We start from the raw sequence: 18,093 nt of genomic DNA, 5'->3' as shown, positions 1-18,093 counted from the left end.
GCCAGCTTGCCACACGACTATTACACCTATAAAAAGACCTTGTTTCTTTGTCAGCGAAACCTGAACAAAAAGCCCCGAACTTCCGTATCCAAGGTTTTCATAGCTTTTTGGTCGAACATTCTGGAAAATGTTGGCTGAATCCACGCCTAGTGGGAAGGGCCTCCCTTGGTTCATCATATCGGGCCCCATTCGTCATTCCTGGCTTGACTTGTCACGCCCTTCTTTAGCTTCACTCAATTTTGTCATTCTCCCTTTAATTAATAAATGCATCTTTAAAATTTATAACCACAACTCTCGTTCGGTTTCACCCTAGTTTTGAACAATAGCATAAATGTATCAATATTCTTGTGAATGCAATTGACCCCTACGTACAGGGCACTTAACCACGCCTCCTGAAGTGACGTCACGCCACGTGCGCTGACGTCAGACAAACAATTCGGAAAAATATCGGCCCAGCAAGAAAGGAATAGAGCGAAACTGTCCGATTTACCGTCTTATTTCTCACTCGCATTCTTAGCTAGCAGTGAAATATCGTTGAAAAGCATACAGCAGGGCTTCAAGTATTTCAGCGAGCGGTATTTCAATGGTATTTACATGCATATCGACGGAGAAACCATTGATATTAGCGCGAGATCTTTCCAGAGTCAGAGGAAGACCGAGAAGCCACATAATATATTATAACCCAAAGACGAATTTGTCATTGACAGTTTCCTATTTTCATGTTACATATCACACTTGTGTGCAGAATCTGTATATGTATCTGTATAGCCGTATGTGAACCACCGTATGAAGGAAAAGAAGGCGAGGCTTGATTTACGAGTTGTTTCTCTCATTTTCTTTGTGTAACGTCACGCGCTCCCCTCAATAATTATTCTTGAATTAGTGCCGAACCTATGTAAGTCCCGACCAAGTACGACAATCACTACTTTATAGTGTCCTCAAACATCCTTCCTTCAGTCTTGGTGTCTCGGTGCACGTCGAAGGCTTTTAGGACTGCTAGTCCAGTTTAGCTTAGCTTAGCTAATTAGCCGCGAACAATGGGACACGTTTGTGCAGTCAGATCATCGCAAAATATCGCTCAACACATATCAAGTGTGTCAATCATTCACACGTAGCTATGTTATGCAAGCAAAGAACTGCTAATTCATTTATATGAGACATGTATTGAAAATCAAGTATACGGCATACCTTCGTGCAAACAAACGAAGTCCGGTTTAGCTTCGCACGGGAGCGCCGAACAGACACACGTTTGTGCAGTCAGATCATCGCAAAATATCGCTCAACACAGATCAAGTGTGACAATCATTCACACGTAGCTATATTATGCAAGCGAAGAACTGCTAATTCATTTATATGAGACATGTATTGAAAATCAAATATAGGACTTACCTTCGTGCAAACATATCTGTTCCGGTTGATGGATTCAGTTGATCATGCGGTCTTCCTCAAAATTTTATCCATCAAAGACATTTTTCGTACTCGGTCTTCTATTCCGGTTGATTTTAGATGGATTCAGTTGATGATGCGGTCTTACACAAAGTTATATCCATCAAAGACATTTTTCGTACTGGGTCTTCGGTTTTGAAAAGGGTACGAATTGAACTCCACCAACTAGCCTTTCAGGATACCTGTCATCACGATTATAAAGTCTGTGACTACACCTCTTAACCATATCTATTGTTAAAGAACCCAAATACGCGATAAAACGCCAACAGAAGCTATACTGGACCATCCAGGCAGCATTGTCTGAGATTTGAGTCAGAGATTATGCAGATCTCTGGCCTCTGATTAGTCAGTGACGCGGATTGCGCAACATCCACGGAGAGGTCAATTCTCTCATGCATTCTCAGGCTTGTTTTAGTTGGTTGCTCATCATGTGTTGCCTTGTCTGAGAGAGACAGACATACAAAGGTTATATTCTTTTCAGAAAGCTGTTTCAAAGCATCTTATTTTCTGCTAAAAGTCTAGTGGAAAAATAGTTTAAATCTATTTCTGCTTGCCGACATCCTGCGTGGTCATTCGAGTGTGACGGGCTTCCTGTTCAGTAACTTGATCCTGCAACCGCCTTGAAAAACGACTGTTCTCGTCTTGATGTCAGAAATAATTTGGGAAAACAAAGATGTAACAATAATTGGGTTCTTAAGGTTGCTCACCCCAATATATGTATGTAATACAAAGATATGAAAAATAATCAGGTTTATATAAGGTTGCTGACTTTGGTATACATATGCAATGTAATGAGAAGCTAAGTGGGGAGGCTCCGTTTATCAGAGAGGTGACCCAATCAAGTATAATTTTGTTTGGCGACATCTGGTGTTCAATTTGAGAGTTGGTGCCTCAGCTCAAGACATGAACCTTAAGCCATACACCCCAAATGTTATCAATTCGCTCCATTGCTATTTGTGGTATGGCAACCTATCTGACACTCGATGGACAGGAGAAGCTCCCGGAAGACTGGACTACTACAGCCAAGGTGATCAGAGAGACAGGTAGGATAGTACTTGGTGTGTCTTCTGGTAGGAAAGGGGAGAAGGAGACTTGATGGTGGAACCCCAAAATACAGGAAGTCATACAAGGAAAGAGATTGGCGAAGAAGAAGTGGGACACTGAGAGGCGAAAGGATTACATTGGAATGTAACGTAGGGCAAAGGTAGAGGTGGCAAAGGCTAAACAAGAGGCATATGACGACATGTACACCAGGTTGGACACGAAAGAAGGAGAAAAAGATCTCTACAGGTTGGCCAGACAGAGGGATAGAGATGGGAAGGATGTGCAGCAGGTAAGGGTGATTAAGGATAGAGATGGAAATGTGTTGACTGGTGCCAGTAGTGTGCTAAATTGATGGAAATAATACTTCGAGAAGTTGATGAATGAAGAAAATGAGAAAGAAGGAAGAGTAGAAGAGGCAAGTGTGAAGGACCAGGAAGTGGCAATGATTAGCAAGGGAGAAGTTCAAAAGGCTTTGACAAAGGATGAAAAATTGACAGGCAGTTGGTCCTGATGACATACCAGTGGAGGTATGGAAGCAATTTAGAGAGATGGCTGTGGAGTTTTTGACCAACTTATTCAACAGAATACTAGCGGGCGAAAAGATGCCTGAAGAATGGAGGAAAAGTGTATTAGTTCCCATTTTTAAGAACAAAGCCACTGTTCAGAGCTGTGGGAATTATAGAGGAATAAAGTTAATGACCCACACAATGAAGTTATGGGAAAGAGTAGAGGAGGCTCGAGTCAGGACAGATTTAAGTATCTGTGAGCAACAGTATGGTTTCATGCCTAGAAAGAGTACCACAGATGCATTATTTGCCTTGAGGATGCTCGTGGAAAAGTACAGAGAAGGTCAGAAGGAGCTACATTGTGTCTTTGTGGATCTACAGAAAGTCTGGTGTTGCGGAGAAATATGTTAGAATAGTACAGGACATGTATGATGGCAGCAGAACAATGGTGAGGTGTGCCGTAGGTGTGACAGAAGAATTTAAGGTGGAGGTTGGACTGCATCAGGGATCAGCTCTGAGCCCCTTCCTGTTTGCAGTAGTAATGGATAGGCTGTCTGGTGTGTTATGTAACAGAAACGTCTGCTAGGATGAAAAGGGTAAGTTTATAAAACAGTGGTGAGGCCGGCCATTATGTACGGATTAGAGACTGTGGGACTAAAGAAACAACAGGAAGCAGAACTGGAGGTGGCAGAAATGAAGTTGTTGAGGTTCTCGCTCTGAGTGAGCAGCTCGGATAGGATTAGAAATGAGCTCTAGAGGGACAGCCAAAGTTGGATATTTTGGAGACAAGGTTCGAGAGAGCAGTCTTCGATGGTTTTTTTGACATGTCCATAGGCGGGAGAGTGAGCATATTGGTAGAAGGGTGCTGAGGATGGAGCTGCCAGGCAAAAGAGCGAGAGGAAGACCAAAGAGACGGTTGATGGATGCGGTGAGGGAAGACATGAGGGCAGTTGGGGTGAGAGAGGAAGATGGAGGAGATAGGCTCAGATGGAAAAAGATGACAGACTCTGGCAACCCCTAACTGGACAAGCCGAAAGGAAAAGAAGAAGAATGGAATTAGGTTGAACGTATGAATGAGGATGTGTGTGTAAACTTACTAACAGCTTTTACCATATGTACACACACCGATACTTGTGATAGAACAGTGAAACTACAAATGGAACACACTAAAGGAATGACCAAAGCCATCCGAGTGCACATCCAGCTCCTGTTGTGACTGGAAAGTTTGACCACCGGGACATTTCAGTGGAGGATTGAAGACAAAAGGTGAATTTCAAAACTGACAGCCCAAGCTTGCTGATGTGCAATTATTTCTCTCACTTCTATTTAAGTCCAATTGCCATAAAGACATCATCAATCACCCAAACTTAAACAAGGGTCTGGCAAACATATAGTTGGACCATCTAATGCCGCTAAACGAACATGAAAGGACTTCATTCAATGAGTGCACAAATAATCTGCATTTCACATCGCTTGGAGAAATGCACGATTGATCCATTCTACAGAATATCTCCATGGATGTGTGCACTTGGAGCTGTGGTTGAAGATGGCTGGTTGCACGTATCATGACGTTGCCACCATAATTGCTTCCAATATGGGTAGAATTTAGTTTGTTAGCCACGAAAGAACAACAAACACTGCATACAATCAACACAATATTTAACCAACCACACAAACCCCGAGTCTATTTAAATAAAATGCAATTCACCATACTAACCCAAGCGAAGTGAATTGACCAGCAGGAACTGAGGTAGGATGTTATCTCGTCTCTTATGCACCACCTCACTCCACAAATATTCATCCATCCATTTTATGTATTGCTTATCCTCATCAGGGGAGCGGGCATGCTGGATCATCTCCCAGCTGTGTTTGGGCGAGAGGAGGGGAACACCCTGAATTGGTTGGTAGCAAACTGCAGGGCACAAATAAGCAACCATTTACACTCACATTCATGGGCAATTCAGTCTTCAATCAACCTACCACTCATGTTTTTGGGATATAAGAGGAAACCGGAGTACCCTGAGAAAACCCACCCAGGCACGGGGAGAACATGCATACTCCACACAGGTGCGACCAGGATAGAACCTCGGTTCTCAGAACTGTGACCCAACAGTTCCCAATTTACAATTGTCGCAAACTGTACTATCCAAACAAGTATTCCCGAAACAATGTTAGCAGTTAACAAGCAATACCATGCAAGAGTATTCAGCAGTTTAAAAGGGCAAAGGAAATTTATTTGTAGAGCACATTTCAAATCAATGTGCTTTACATGATTAAAAACATTTAAATACTAAGAAATAAAATATTTAAAATGGAGAAGAAAAAAATCTACCCTTCCCTCCATTTTCTGAGCTGCTTATCCTCACGAGGGTCGTGGCAGTGCTGGAGCCTATCCCAGCTGTCATCGGGTACGAGGCACCGTACACCCTGAAGAAGTTGTCAGCCAATCGCAGGGCTCATGGAGACAGACAACAATCGCACTCACAAACACACCTAGGGACAATTTATAAAATAAATTCAAAGGCATTGGAATATGCTTTTATATCAATGAGAAATGGTCCACGAACATTATACAGCTCACCACACACTGCGGCCCGCTTTTAGAGTTGTTGTTTTTGAACTATAAACCGTTTTATTCGCCACATGAAATCGCCTCTTGCATTCTCGTCGGTGTTTACATTCCCTCTCAAGCTAGCATTAACGCAGCACTGCTAACACTCACCGAGCAGGTAAACGAGATTGGGGAAAAAAAACACCCACATTCACCGCTCATTATCCTAGGAGATTTTAACAGAGCTAAACTTAACCATGAACTCCCTAAATATAAGCAGCACGTAAAATTTCCAACGAGGGCAAATAACACTCTAGACCACTGTTACACTTCCATTAAAAACGCATAGCGTGCAATTCCCCGCGCACCCATGGGCTCTCCTGCTCTGCTTAATTCCTACATACATGCAAGTACTTCAGTGTGCGAAGCCTTGGATAAAATCAGTTAAAAAGTGGACCAACGAAGCAAAATTAGAGCTTCAAAGCTGCTTTGACTGTACAGATCGGAGTGTCTTTGAAAATTCAGCACACAGCCTAGATGTATTCACGGATATTGCTAAGGTGTAATTCAGTTTCTGTGAGGTGTGTGTACCAACAAAAACGTTTCGCACATTCAATAACAACAAGCCGTGGTTTACAGCCAGATTTAGGCAACTCCGCAAGGCTAAAGAGATTGCATATTGTAGTGGGGATTGGACCCTGTACAATCATACTAGTAACCAGCTGACTAAAGAAATTAACATTGCAAAGAGGGACTATGCAGTTAAACTGGAAATACATCTCGGCGCTAATGACGCCAAATCAATTTGGCACGGATCACAGTCTCTCACTAATTACAAGCGACGTCCGTTCCCCCCCCACCATTTCAGTAGAGAACAAGAGCGGGCTGATGACCTAAATAGGTTTTACTGCAGATTCGAAATACACTTCCACACCACGCACCCATCAAGCTGCAGCACAACCCACACCACCTTCTACTCCAGCGTTTAACATCCATGAAAGGGACATTAAAGCAAAGCAAATTCATTTATATAGCGCATTTTATACACGAGATAACTCAATGTGCATTACATGATTAAAAGTATTTGAAAACAAAGAGATCAAACTTTTAAAACTGGATAAAAACAATAAAAATGACAACAAAATAAATATTTTTTTAAAAATGACAAAACTGCGACAGTGCAAGTAATATGATTTAAAGTGGAAATACTTTAAAAAACCATTAAAAAAAAGAAAAGTTTTAAACCTGGATAAAAAAAAAAATCACACTTGGGGCTGACCGCACCTCTGTTGGCCAGTTATTACATTTATGTGCTGCATAATAGGTAATTGCTGCTTCACCATGTTTGCTCTGGACTCCACTATTTGACCTAAGTCGATCTCAGATCTCTGCTGGGTTTGTATTCCGTAAGCATTTCTTTCATGTATTCAAAACCAAAATTATTTAGTGATTTAGAGACCCGTAGAAGAACTTTTAAAATCTATCCTAAAGATGACTGGAAGCCAGTTCAAGGATTTAAGGATTGGAGTTATATGCTCGGACCGCTTTGTTCTGATCAGAATGCGAGCAGCAGCGTTTTGAATGAGCTGCAGCTGTTTAATACTCCTATTAGGGGAATCCAGTCAGAAGACTATTACTGTAGTCAAGTCGAATTGAGATAAAAGCATGGATGGGGTTTTCCTGGTCTGCTTGACACATACAAGCCTTCACTCTTGATATGTTCTTCAGATGGTAGAAGGCAGTTTTTGTGATTGATTTGATATGACTGTTGAAAGTCAGATCGAAATCAATCAGAACACCAAGGTTTCGGACTTGAACAACAGCCCACTGCACGTCCAGACATTCTTCTTCCTAGTTTACCTTGCACTGCCCCCCTCTGCTCTTAAAGGAATACACTCATAATTACAAATGTTACAGTCCTTATATGGTTTACAATGACAGCGTGCTTATTTTTTTTTCCATAAAAACATACCTCTGTGACAAGAATTGTTGGTGAGCGCACATAAGCAGGGAGAAATGGAAAAAAAAAACCCTTCAGAACAGCTGATTGAAAATTTTAAATGCACGATTGTATTGACGACAATGTTTCATTCTACCCATGCATGTGAAAAGTCTTTGTCACATTTAAAAAAAAAAAACATTAAAACCAACCTATGTTCACAAATAACGGATGGAAGTCTCAACTGCATAAAGTTTAATTTAATGATGTATGAAACAGACGCCAAAGCCATCAGCAAAGAAGTCGCATTAATGGTAAGAAGTACTTTTGTCATCATTGGTGAGCAACAGCATAATGTTATTTAAATGAATTTAGAGATGTTCTGTACTCTTAAAGTGTTGGTCTTCCATAAAATGCACGAATACACTTGTATTTACTTTTTAAAATATTGTAGGACTTTTGGAATTACATTTTATAATATTTGCTGTTTATGGCTCTCGCTGCCTAAAAGGTTCCCGACGCCTGGTCTATAGATTGCTAACATGGAATCATCCATTGCAGGTCTGTAGGTCATAGTCAATTTCGAGTTTAGTTTTTCTCCACTTGCGTTCTGCTTTCCTACACTCTGATTTAGAGCTCTTGACCATCATTGTTTTCCCCCACGGTGTAGCTCAGTGGTTAGAGCACTGGTTTGATAAACCAGGGGTTGTGGGTTCGTATCCCACTGGGGCCTCCACTCCCTGAGAAGGGTTGCGTCAGGAAGGGCATCCGGCGTAAAAATTGTGCCAAACATATGTGCGTTCATCTGAGATGACACGCTGTGGCGACCCCGAAAGGGACAAGCCGAAAGAAACTTACTTACTGTTCTAGGTCACCTCAGGGTGGTATTAGTTTTAACAGGAGGACAGCATTCATGTCATTTGTGATTTTCGAGGTAAAATGTAAATCTAAAAAGTTCATCAACTGTCTCAGCAATCACAGTCTGTGGGACAGCCACAGTCTCCATCAACTTAGTGGCAGTACTCTCATATATGTACCTCTTTTTCCCATATCCTTAATGTCAATTTCAATTTTGTTTAGAGATGACCAGGTCTAAGATGTGACCTTGAGTGTGAGTTGGACTTAATATATTGAAAGTAGTCAAATGTGTCTAGTATTTCCAAAAGTTCTTTGGATGTTTTTTCCATGTTATTGTCAGCATGAATGTCAAAGTCCCCTATAAATTAAAACGATAACCTTTGGGTCACCTTTAACTAAAAAACACAGATATTCAAAAGAGCTAAAATCACCCAATATAATTTCTTTATATTGAAATAATGATTTAAAAATAACAGCATTACCACCACCCTTTTTCCCTGTTCGACAATTGTTCATAAAATTAAGATTTGCTGTTGTTGCCTCATTTAAGATGGTTATACAGCTATTTTCCTTCAACCACGTTTCATTTAATTACAAAAAGTCGAGGTCATAGGTTGTAAGCAATATATTTTTTTTCTTTGTTGATATTTTCATTGTAGGTTTGCAAAAACACAATTGTTCTTAAAAATGTTCTGATGGAAATGTAAATCTGTAATCTGAATATTTTAATGAGTCTTGTAGCTTCAATGGATGACACTGATCTAACTACAGTGCATACATCTGATGGTTCTCACAGTGGTCAAAGGCAGTGCTCACGGGCTTAGTGTGTTTGCTCAGACACGAAGTGAGAGTTCAGAAGCAATTATAAAAATGTCTTTATTATATACTAATAACGAAACATGACATTAATAATTGTCAAATTCATGTATTTCAATCATTTACAAAAACAAAATTAAAATGTTTTTGAATGGATACGATATCCACGCTAAAAAGCACACTTTCATGCCATGACGCAAATCTGAATTAAATTTAGTTTTACTTCTAGTAGGTTACTTAATTGAATTTGTAATTTTTGGGAGTAAAGGTATGCACCTAAATAATGAATGATCATATTGTGTACGTTTTGAAAACAGAGTAGCATTAATCTATAGATGTACTAGATATAGTTCATTCATAGTACAATTTATAAAACTTGCACGTTAAAATTGGTGATCATCCTTTGATCATGCTTGCAGCCCCTGGCTATTTTTCAGTCTTTTTTCATTTAGTCAAATCACATGCCTGTTTACAGGGCGGTGAATGATTCACACAGTCGAAAATGTTTCTAGCCAATAACTTAACTCCTTGTCTATTTAGACAGAAACAGTCTGCTTTGTAAAGATTTTTACGCTGCGAAAAAAGGCAGAAATTGTCAATTAAACTCACGAATAGTGCAGTGCACACTTTGCTTAACCACCTGTGCAATTGACGGAGCCTCAAGAAACAGTCATCTCCATATCGTACAAGTGGGAGAGGTCTGCTTATAAAAACCTCAGCATCCGAAACCTGCACTTTTGTTAGGAGATCAATGAAATCTGATTGCTGCTTGAGAACATCCAGGACCCCTATGTGCAAGTAATTTTTCATCAACTCGGCAATTTCTTGAATTTAAATGGACTTTTTGACAAATTTCAATCAGGTTTCCAAACTCGTCTTAGTACAGAATCTGCTCTTATCAGAATGCTAAATGATGGTTGAATAGTAACTCAAAAAAGTTGTCGATTTTTGTCTTGTTGGATCTGTGCGGCTTTTGACACAGTAGATGATAATATTCTGCTGGATAGCTTTCAAATGTGGCTCAGACAAAGTAAAAGTAAGATCCTACCTGGAGGAAAGGAGTTATTTTGAGATCATTGGAAGTGTTCAATCTCAACAAATGGCAATGACCTATGGGGTCCCTCAAGGCCCAGTTCTTGGACCCCCCTGTTCATTCTGTATATGCTACCCTTGGGTCAAATTCTTCAGAACTTAAATTTGACTATCAGAGCAATGCAGAAGAGAGACAGTTATGTTTAAGAGTCTCTCTAGAGGACTACAGTTAATTTGAGCTGTGTCACTGTCTCAAGCAGCAATTATTTATTTGTAAATGTGACGTCAATGTTTTTTCATTGATTCATGTTCTTTTTTTCTTGCTCTTCACTGTAACGACCGTCCAAGGCCGCTCACTTGGGTTTGAGGGAGCCCGCAACGCAGGCCCACGGGATTCCTCTGTAATCTTTTTGTGTTGGTGTGGCCTCCTTTTTAGATGTTGTCATGACCAGAACACGGGGTTGGACCCAAATGCACAACTCGGGAGACGTAGAGACGGTTCGGGAAACGTTTTTATTCAGTCCAGTGTCGGGGATCAAACAGGCAGTCCACGGAAGCAGCGGTAACAAAGTCGTCAGGTGTAAGAGGCAGGTCAGTCAGCAGGCAGGGGTCAGTACATGGGAGAGCAGGAACAGAATCAGGAGAGTCCGGTAACGAGGCATGAGGCAACGATCTGGCGAAGGCCAGACTGTACATAGAGTCCTATTTGTATCAGCTGTGATTACGTGGAACGAGGCGCAGATGTGTGCCTCACTGATAACTGCTGGTGCGTGCCGCGTTGGGGACCGGCACAGCAAGGACAAGGACCGGGGAGGGCCATGACAGTTGTCCCACATTTTGGCGCTTTGCTCCCGGTAAATTCCAGGGAGAGCTATTTGATCATGCATTAGAGTTTGCACAGTCCACATCTATCCTCGTTATTGAGCTAAATGGCTGTCTGTTAGCACTCGTCTGCTCACCTTTTTGAAACACTGGCAGAGTGGTTACATTCCCCGACTGTTCATTTACATTCACATACAGTGAGTGGATTTTCATTTCCTGGATTGACATCCCCTGCAGCAGTCCGTGATAGTCCTTAGTGGGGAAAAAAGAGGCATCTTGACTGCTGGGCTTGTTGTGAAAACCAGGCTTGTGCTAATTTGCAGGCCATGCCCACGTAATGGTGAGAGGGTATCAGAAAATATTGGAATGTATTAGAGGCAGACTCAAATGCTTTAGAATGTCCAAGTAAAATGCATCAACACATGGACCATCAATAGCATTGTTCCAGTCATTCAACATGCTGAGAAACAGCATTTGCAGAATATGTGTTATCAATTGCGTACTATTATCAAGTAAAGTTACAAGGGCATCAGCAACAATATATTCCAAAAATATACTTGCTGCAGAAAGTAAACTAAGAGGATGACAATTTTTGATAGTAGACCTTTTTATCACCAACTTTCACAATTTTCCATAATATAGGAATTTTCGGTTAATCCAGACTGAAATGAAATATTTAATAAAGGGGTTTATATACAGAAGAAACTGAGAAAAGAAAGCCTGTGGCAAAGCTTCATGACCAGAAGTGGATTGTTTTTTTAATTTCTGAAATATTTATGTTGCCATATTTACATTACATAAAATACTATTTCCTATTAAATACTATTTAGTTCATTAAATATGTATTATTGAGAAATGTGATGTGGATGGAGCTCCAGATTCATTAACATAAGAGTTATCCTTTTTATAGAGTCTGAATTGTTTGACATGAAGTGATTTTGTAGCATTAGACCAACTGTACTTGCTCTAGCACAAGATATGAAGAAACACCTTTGAATAGCGTTATTGAATTTGGAACACATACAATCAACTGTTACAGCTGTAAGAAATTCATCATCTCAATCAAGCCCAGTGAGTTAATTCCTAATTAAAACATTCAATAAAAAGTCTTACCCACCCTTGAATAATAAATGAACAGAACAATGTAATAATTTTATCAGGCCATGAAGTAAAAACTAATTTCTAATTAAAACTGTGTAGGCTGATAAACATGCTCAGCAAACCCCATATCCCAATGTAGCATTACATTTTGATTCTGCAGAACCAAAAATAAATCCAGAACAAGATCAGTTCACAGATGGTAGGTTGAAATTTAGGGATATAATTTATATAAAAAAAAACAACTTGTCTGTTGTAGTGTCAGGTTCACCAATCAGACATTCATTAAACAGGACAAAAAAGGAAGCAAAGACACCAGTTCAAGACTCGAGAGGAGAGGAACTGTCTCGTACAATTCACCATTCTCTGATTATCCTCTCCTCAGCACCTCTATTTATTTATTTTTGAGACCCCCCTTATTTACATGGATGTTACAAAAAGTAGACGACAAGCAAAACAGTTTGAAACAAGGTGTACATGTTTGTTCATGTGCGTGTGTGTGAGATTGCTGAATAGATGTGTGGTCATCATTTCTTTAACATGCAGCAGTTCTAACAGTTCTGATGATTAGATGTTTTTGTTCTTGCTATCTCCTGCTAGGAGCCTGCCACGTTATCTAGGGCAGAGTAAAGCATTTCTTTATTGGAAGCAAATGTATGATAATTATGATCACAATTATTCCTACAAGTAGACTTAGTAAAATTTAAAAAAAGTGTTCAATTACACGTTTTACTGAAAAGGGTGAATGATTTAGTGAGCTTCATGAGGTGGCACTGTTTCACATACAGGTCAATAGCTTCACATTCAACCAAATCATCATCAAGCAATCATGAAACAGTAGTAAATGCAAAATGTTGAGGTATAAGAAAAAGCCCCGCCACTGGGGACTGGTTCCCAATCAGACCTAATAGGCTTGTGCAATTTTAGAATACAGTACCACCTTCTTGATTTTTTTTTTCTGCATATATATCACACAAAGGTTTCACATCAATGTTAATCACCGTGAAACAACCCATGGAAGTACAAAATGTAGTTTTCAAATGATAGTTCAATGGAGGCAACAAAGCAGGCCCAGACCATCACACTGCCATCTCCATTTTTCATGTTGGCATATTTTTTTTATCAAATGCTGTGACATTTTTATGCCAGATGTATCGAGCTCCACGCCTTACAAAAAATTACATTTTTGACTCATCAGTCCACAGAATGTTTCTTCAGAAGTCTTCAGATTCATCAAGATGTGTTTTGGCAAATCTGAGACGATCCTTTCCGTTCCCTTTGCTCAAAGCAGGGGTTTTTGCCTGGGAACTCTCCTGTGGATGTCATTTTTGGACAGTGTTTTTCTTGTGGTAGAGTCATGAACAGTGATGATAACTGAGGCCTGCAGGTCTTTAGATGTTTGAGGTTCTTTTTTGACCTCCTGGATGAGTCATCTTCGCACTCTTGGAGTAATTTTAGTTTGTCGTCCAATCAGAGCTATCAGGGCTTCCTAAGCATAGAAATTACTGGTCTTCTGTCAGTTATTTAAAAATAATTCTCATTTCAGGCTTTTTCCAAAAAAGTCAAGGTTTCCATCATATATTTCCAATTAATTTACCTTAATTTTTTAAGTGCACTTCATCCATTTTTTGACATAAGCAGCATAAAATCATTGACTCCTTATCCTATTCATATGAACTAGGGCTCATTTTAGTCATGATCGTCTCCTCGATCGGATTGTTTATTCCCGAGGGGCACTTCAAAAGGTGTGAGCAACGTCAGTAAGAAAGGATCAACATAATATTAACCCATAAAAATCGTACGTGAAGTGTAAAATCTGTGCATATAATCTATTAACAACGTGCTTCCATTCAGCACCTAACCAACTATTTAGCAAAATTTGCTTGCCTGCAAAATATGTGAAAACTACACATGGGTTAGTTTCTGTAATGTGTGAACTTTTTCCCTGTTTTTTTTTTTTCATTTTTGTTTGTTTGTATGATAGGTCACACAATTGGTGCAGGAATTTGCATTGGCATTTTCGCCCACTTTATTGTGCATTGCGTGTCAAGCATTCAACTTGGCGGAAAAGTGACTGGTTAACATATCTGCCTCACAATTCTGAGGACCGAGGTCCGAATCCCGGCCCTGCTTATGTGGAATTTACATGTTCTCCCCATGCTTGTGTGGGTTTTCTTTGGCCACTCGGGTTTCCTCCCACATCCCCAAAACACGCATGGTAGGTTAATTGGAGACTCTATATTGCCCGTAGATGTGAATGTGAGTACAAACGGTTGTTTGTTTCTGTGCCCTGCGATTGGCTAATGACCAATACAGGGTGTACCCAACTTCTTGCCTGAAGAATAGCGGGGATAGGCTCCAGCACTCCTGCGATGCTAGTGAGGATAAGCAGTAAAGAAAATGAACGGATGGCTGAATGGATGCCATACAACACAAAAAAAAAATTAAACTATCTTTGGACAGTGCTATTGCCCGGTGATTAACACACACTTACTGTACAACAGAAGTCAAATATTATTAATTCTCGGAGAGTGTCACATTTTTTATTTCTGTATTGCATTGCTGCCAAGCAAATGATGTGAGCCATGCTTCCTTTTGAGCCATCCTCCCTTTTGAGATCCTGGAAATGAATGGGACTGGGTTTGTCTTACACCAGAAACGTACAGGATACACCATACAGAAACGTATGAGATTTTATGTTCTGTATTTGATAATATATATTATTTTTTTTAATGCATTTATTTTTCTTCCTGGAAAAAAAACCCATTAAGTAGTATACCCTGCCTCCTACCCGATAACAGCTGGGATAGCCTCAGGCTTTCCCATGACTCTCATGAGAATAAGCAGCACAGAAGCACAGAAAATGGATGGATAAGTAATAAGTACTGAGGACAAACAATAAGTGGGAATATAGCAAAAACAAATGTTATATCACCTTCAGAGGGATTTCAATCAAGTAAGCCGTTGCTGACGTTTAATGTTGACTTTTATGTTCCATCAGATATTTCGGCTCAGCTGTCAAAGATCGCCCACACTATGAGCTTTATCTTTCCTTGTCTTCCTGATGACTTTTTGGAAAGGAAAGTGATCAAACTGAAAACTGACATGCTTTCATTGCCAGAGGTCCACTTGGAAGTATGTAATCAAATCCACTATTATTTTCACTGTTCATCACTTTGTTGGTATGTATTTGCTATTCATGTTAATTGCAATTCTCTCATTCTCATCCCCAGGTTGTTAATATGATTTTAAAAAACTTTTGCCAGTGCATTTTAGATGCTTCCAAATCACTCCCTCCAAATAAGTGAGTAACCCTTTTTGAAAAATTAGAAAAATTTTACTTTTGTTTTAACAATACATTCATTATAGGGCTGTTCACTGTTCACATAATGCAGTAAATGTGACATTATTTTTTCTTCTTCTTTTCCTTTTGGCTTGTCCAGTTAGTGGTCGCCACAGCGTGTCATCTTTTTCCGTCTAAGCCTATCTCGTGCATCTTCTTCTCTCAGCCAAAAGTGTCCTCATGTCTTCCCTCACAACATCCATCAACCTTTTCTTTGGTCTTTCTCTCACTCTTTTGCCTGGCACGTCCATCCTCAGCTCCCTTCCACCAATATAATCACTCTCTCGCCTCTGGACATGTCCAAACATCGAAGTCTGCTCTCTTGAACCTTGTCGCCTAAACATCCAACTTTGGCTGTGCCTCTAATTAGCTCATTTCTAATCCTATCCAACCTGCTCAGTCTGAGCGAGAACCTCAACATCTTCATTTCTGCCACCTCCAGTTCTGCTTCCTGTTGTTTTTTTTTAGTGCCACAGTCTCTAATCCGTACATCATGGCCGGCCCCACCACTGTTTTATAAACTTACCCTTTTCATCCTAGCAGACGTTTCTGTTACATAACACACCAGACAGCCTATCCATTACTACTGCAAACAGGAAGGGGCTCAGAGCTGATCCCTGATGCAGTCCAACCTCCACCTTAAATTCTTCTGTCACACCTACGGCACACCTCACCATTGTTCTGCTGCCATCATACATGTCCTGTACTATTCTAACATATTTCTCCGCAACACCAGACTTTCTGTAGATCCACAAAGACACAATGTAGCTCCTTCTGACCTTCTCTGTACTTTTCCACGAGCATCCTCAAGGCAAATAATGCATCTGTGGTACTCTTTCTAGGCATGAAACCATACTGTTGCTCACAGATACTTAAATCTTACCCTTTTCATCCTAGCAGAGACTCTTTTGTCACATAACACACCAGAGACCTTCCACCAGCTGTTCCAACCTGCTTGGACCCATTTCTTCACTTCTTGACCACACTCACCATTGCTCTGGATTGTTGACCCTAAATATTTGAAGTCGTCCACCCTTGCTATCTCTTCTCACTGTTGCATCACTCTTCCCCCTCCCCGCCTCTCATTCACGCACATATATTCTGTTTTACTTCGGCTAATCTTCCTTCCTCTCCTTTCCAGTGCATGCCTTCATCTTTGTAATTGTTACTCCACCTGTTCCCTGTTTTCAATGCATATCAGAATATCATCTGCAAACATCCCGTGATGTTTGAATCCAAGGGGATTCAAGTCTCACCTGATCTGTCAGCCGATTCATTACCACAGCAAACAGGAAGGGGCACAGAGCTGAAATTATGCATCTGTGGTACTCTTTCTAGGCATGAAACCATACCGTTGCTCGCAGATACTGACTTCTGACCTGAGTCAGTCCACTACTCTTTCCCATAACTTCATTGTGTGGCTCATCAACTTTATTCCTCTATAGTAACTAAGGACTGATATTATTAATGCTACATAGCTAATGCTTTTATGCAATCACTCGTTTTTCTCTCCAGGCAAATTATGTGGGCATCAAGGTTTGTGTGCGTATTAGTCTGTAACACAGAGTTCCTCTCCTGCCTTCTGCACAGACTTTGGCATCTTCTCCATAACCAGGTATGCAGATCTCTGCTTGTGTCCACGTCATAAAACAAAGTCTTAGCCTCTAATTTCAGTGTAAAATCAAATTTATGGGAAGGTTTTGCAGTTTTTTTTCCCAGACCATTGTTTTGTTTATGCGGTTGGTCAGACTCGAGGAATGCAAATGATGATAGGCCACAAAAGGTTGTAGTAGCATACAGATTTGTTTTCCCAAACATACCCTTTTTAACAGGCTAACCATTGTTTTGAAGGTACTTTGTTTTTAAGAACTAAAATAAAGCGTTTGTGTATTTTCACCCGGCAAAGACATAATGGTGAGGAAATACATTTCCCGAGTGATACTCTCATCAAGTTTCTTTTGTTGGTATGGCTTGGATTAAAACACCTGTATAATAAGTCTGTTAGTTTTGGAGTTTTCCGAAATATAAAAAATAAAATAAAAAATAAAATCCTAAATTTTACCACTGATGATAAGGTATTCGATTTTTGGGGATCCAGTGTTATTATCAGTCCATTCTCTACCGCTTATCCGAGGTCGGTTACGGGGGCAATAGCTTTAGCAGGGACACCTAGACTTCCACCGCCACTTCAACCAGCTCTTCGGGGGCGATCCCAAGGCCTTCCCAGGCCAGCCAAGAGATGTAGTCTCTCCAGGGTGCACTGGATCATCCCCGTTGTCTCTTTTCAGTGGAACGTGCCCAGAACATGATAAAAACAGTATTGCTCCCTCCTCCTGAATCTAAAATTCAACTTCCTTACGGACCCTCCTCTCCAGCACCCCTGAATAGACCTTACCAGGGAGGTTGAGGAGGTGACCCTGTAGTTGGAACACACCCTTCAGTCCATCTTCTTAAAAAGGGGGACCGTCCCAGTCTGCCAATCTAGCGGCACTGTCCCAGATGTTCATGAAATGTTGCAGAGGTGTGTCAACCAGGACCGCCCCATCCTCACTATACACAGTGTTGACGGTGCACTGCTTCTCGTGCCTGAGACGCCGGACAGTGGACCAGGATTTCCTCAAAGCTGTCTTGAAGTTGT

The 18,093-nt window shown here is 40.5% G+C and overlaps 1 protein-coding gene across 13 annotated transcripts in view; it reads left to right on the top strand.

Annotated features, from left to right (window-relative positions):
• Window positions 1-18,093, top strand: part of LOC133501809 (Fanconi anemia group A protein) — a 168,521-nt gene that overhangs the window by 97,722 nt on the left and 52,706 nt on the right. For all 13 annotated transcript variants that reach the window (XM_061821800.1, XM_061821801.1, XM_061821809.1 and 10 more), the window contains 3 exons: window positions 15,114-15,247; window positions 15,346-15,416; window positions 16,971-17,070. In XM_061821800.1, coding sequence (XP_061677784.1) covers window positions 15,114-15,247; window positions 15,346-15,416; window positions 16,971-17,070 — 305 coding nt within the window. The remainder of the gene's footprint in view (window positions 1-15,113; window positions 15,248-15,345; window positions 15,417-16,970; window positions 17,071-18,093) is intronic.

The sequence above is a fragment of the Syngnathoides biaculeatus genome, chromosome 6, assembly GCF_019802595.1.
Source record: "Syngnathoides biaculeatus isolate LvHL_M chromosome 6, ASM1980259v1, whole genome shotgun sequence".
NCBI lineage: Eukaryota > Metazoa > Chordata > Actinopteri > Syngnathiformes > Syngnathidae > Syngnathoides > Syngnathoides biaculeatus.
This window is presented reverse-complemented; position numbering and strand designations above follow the sequence as displayed.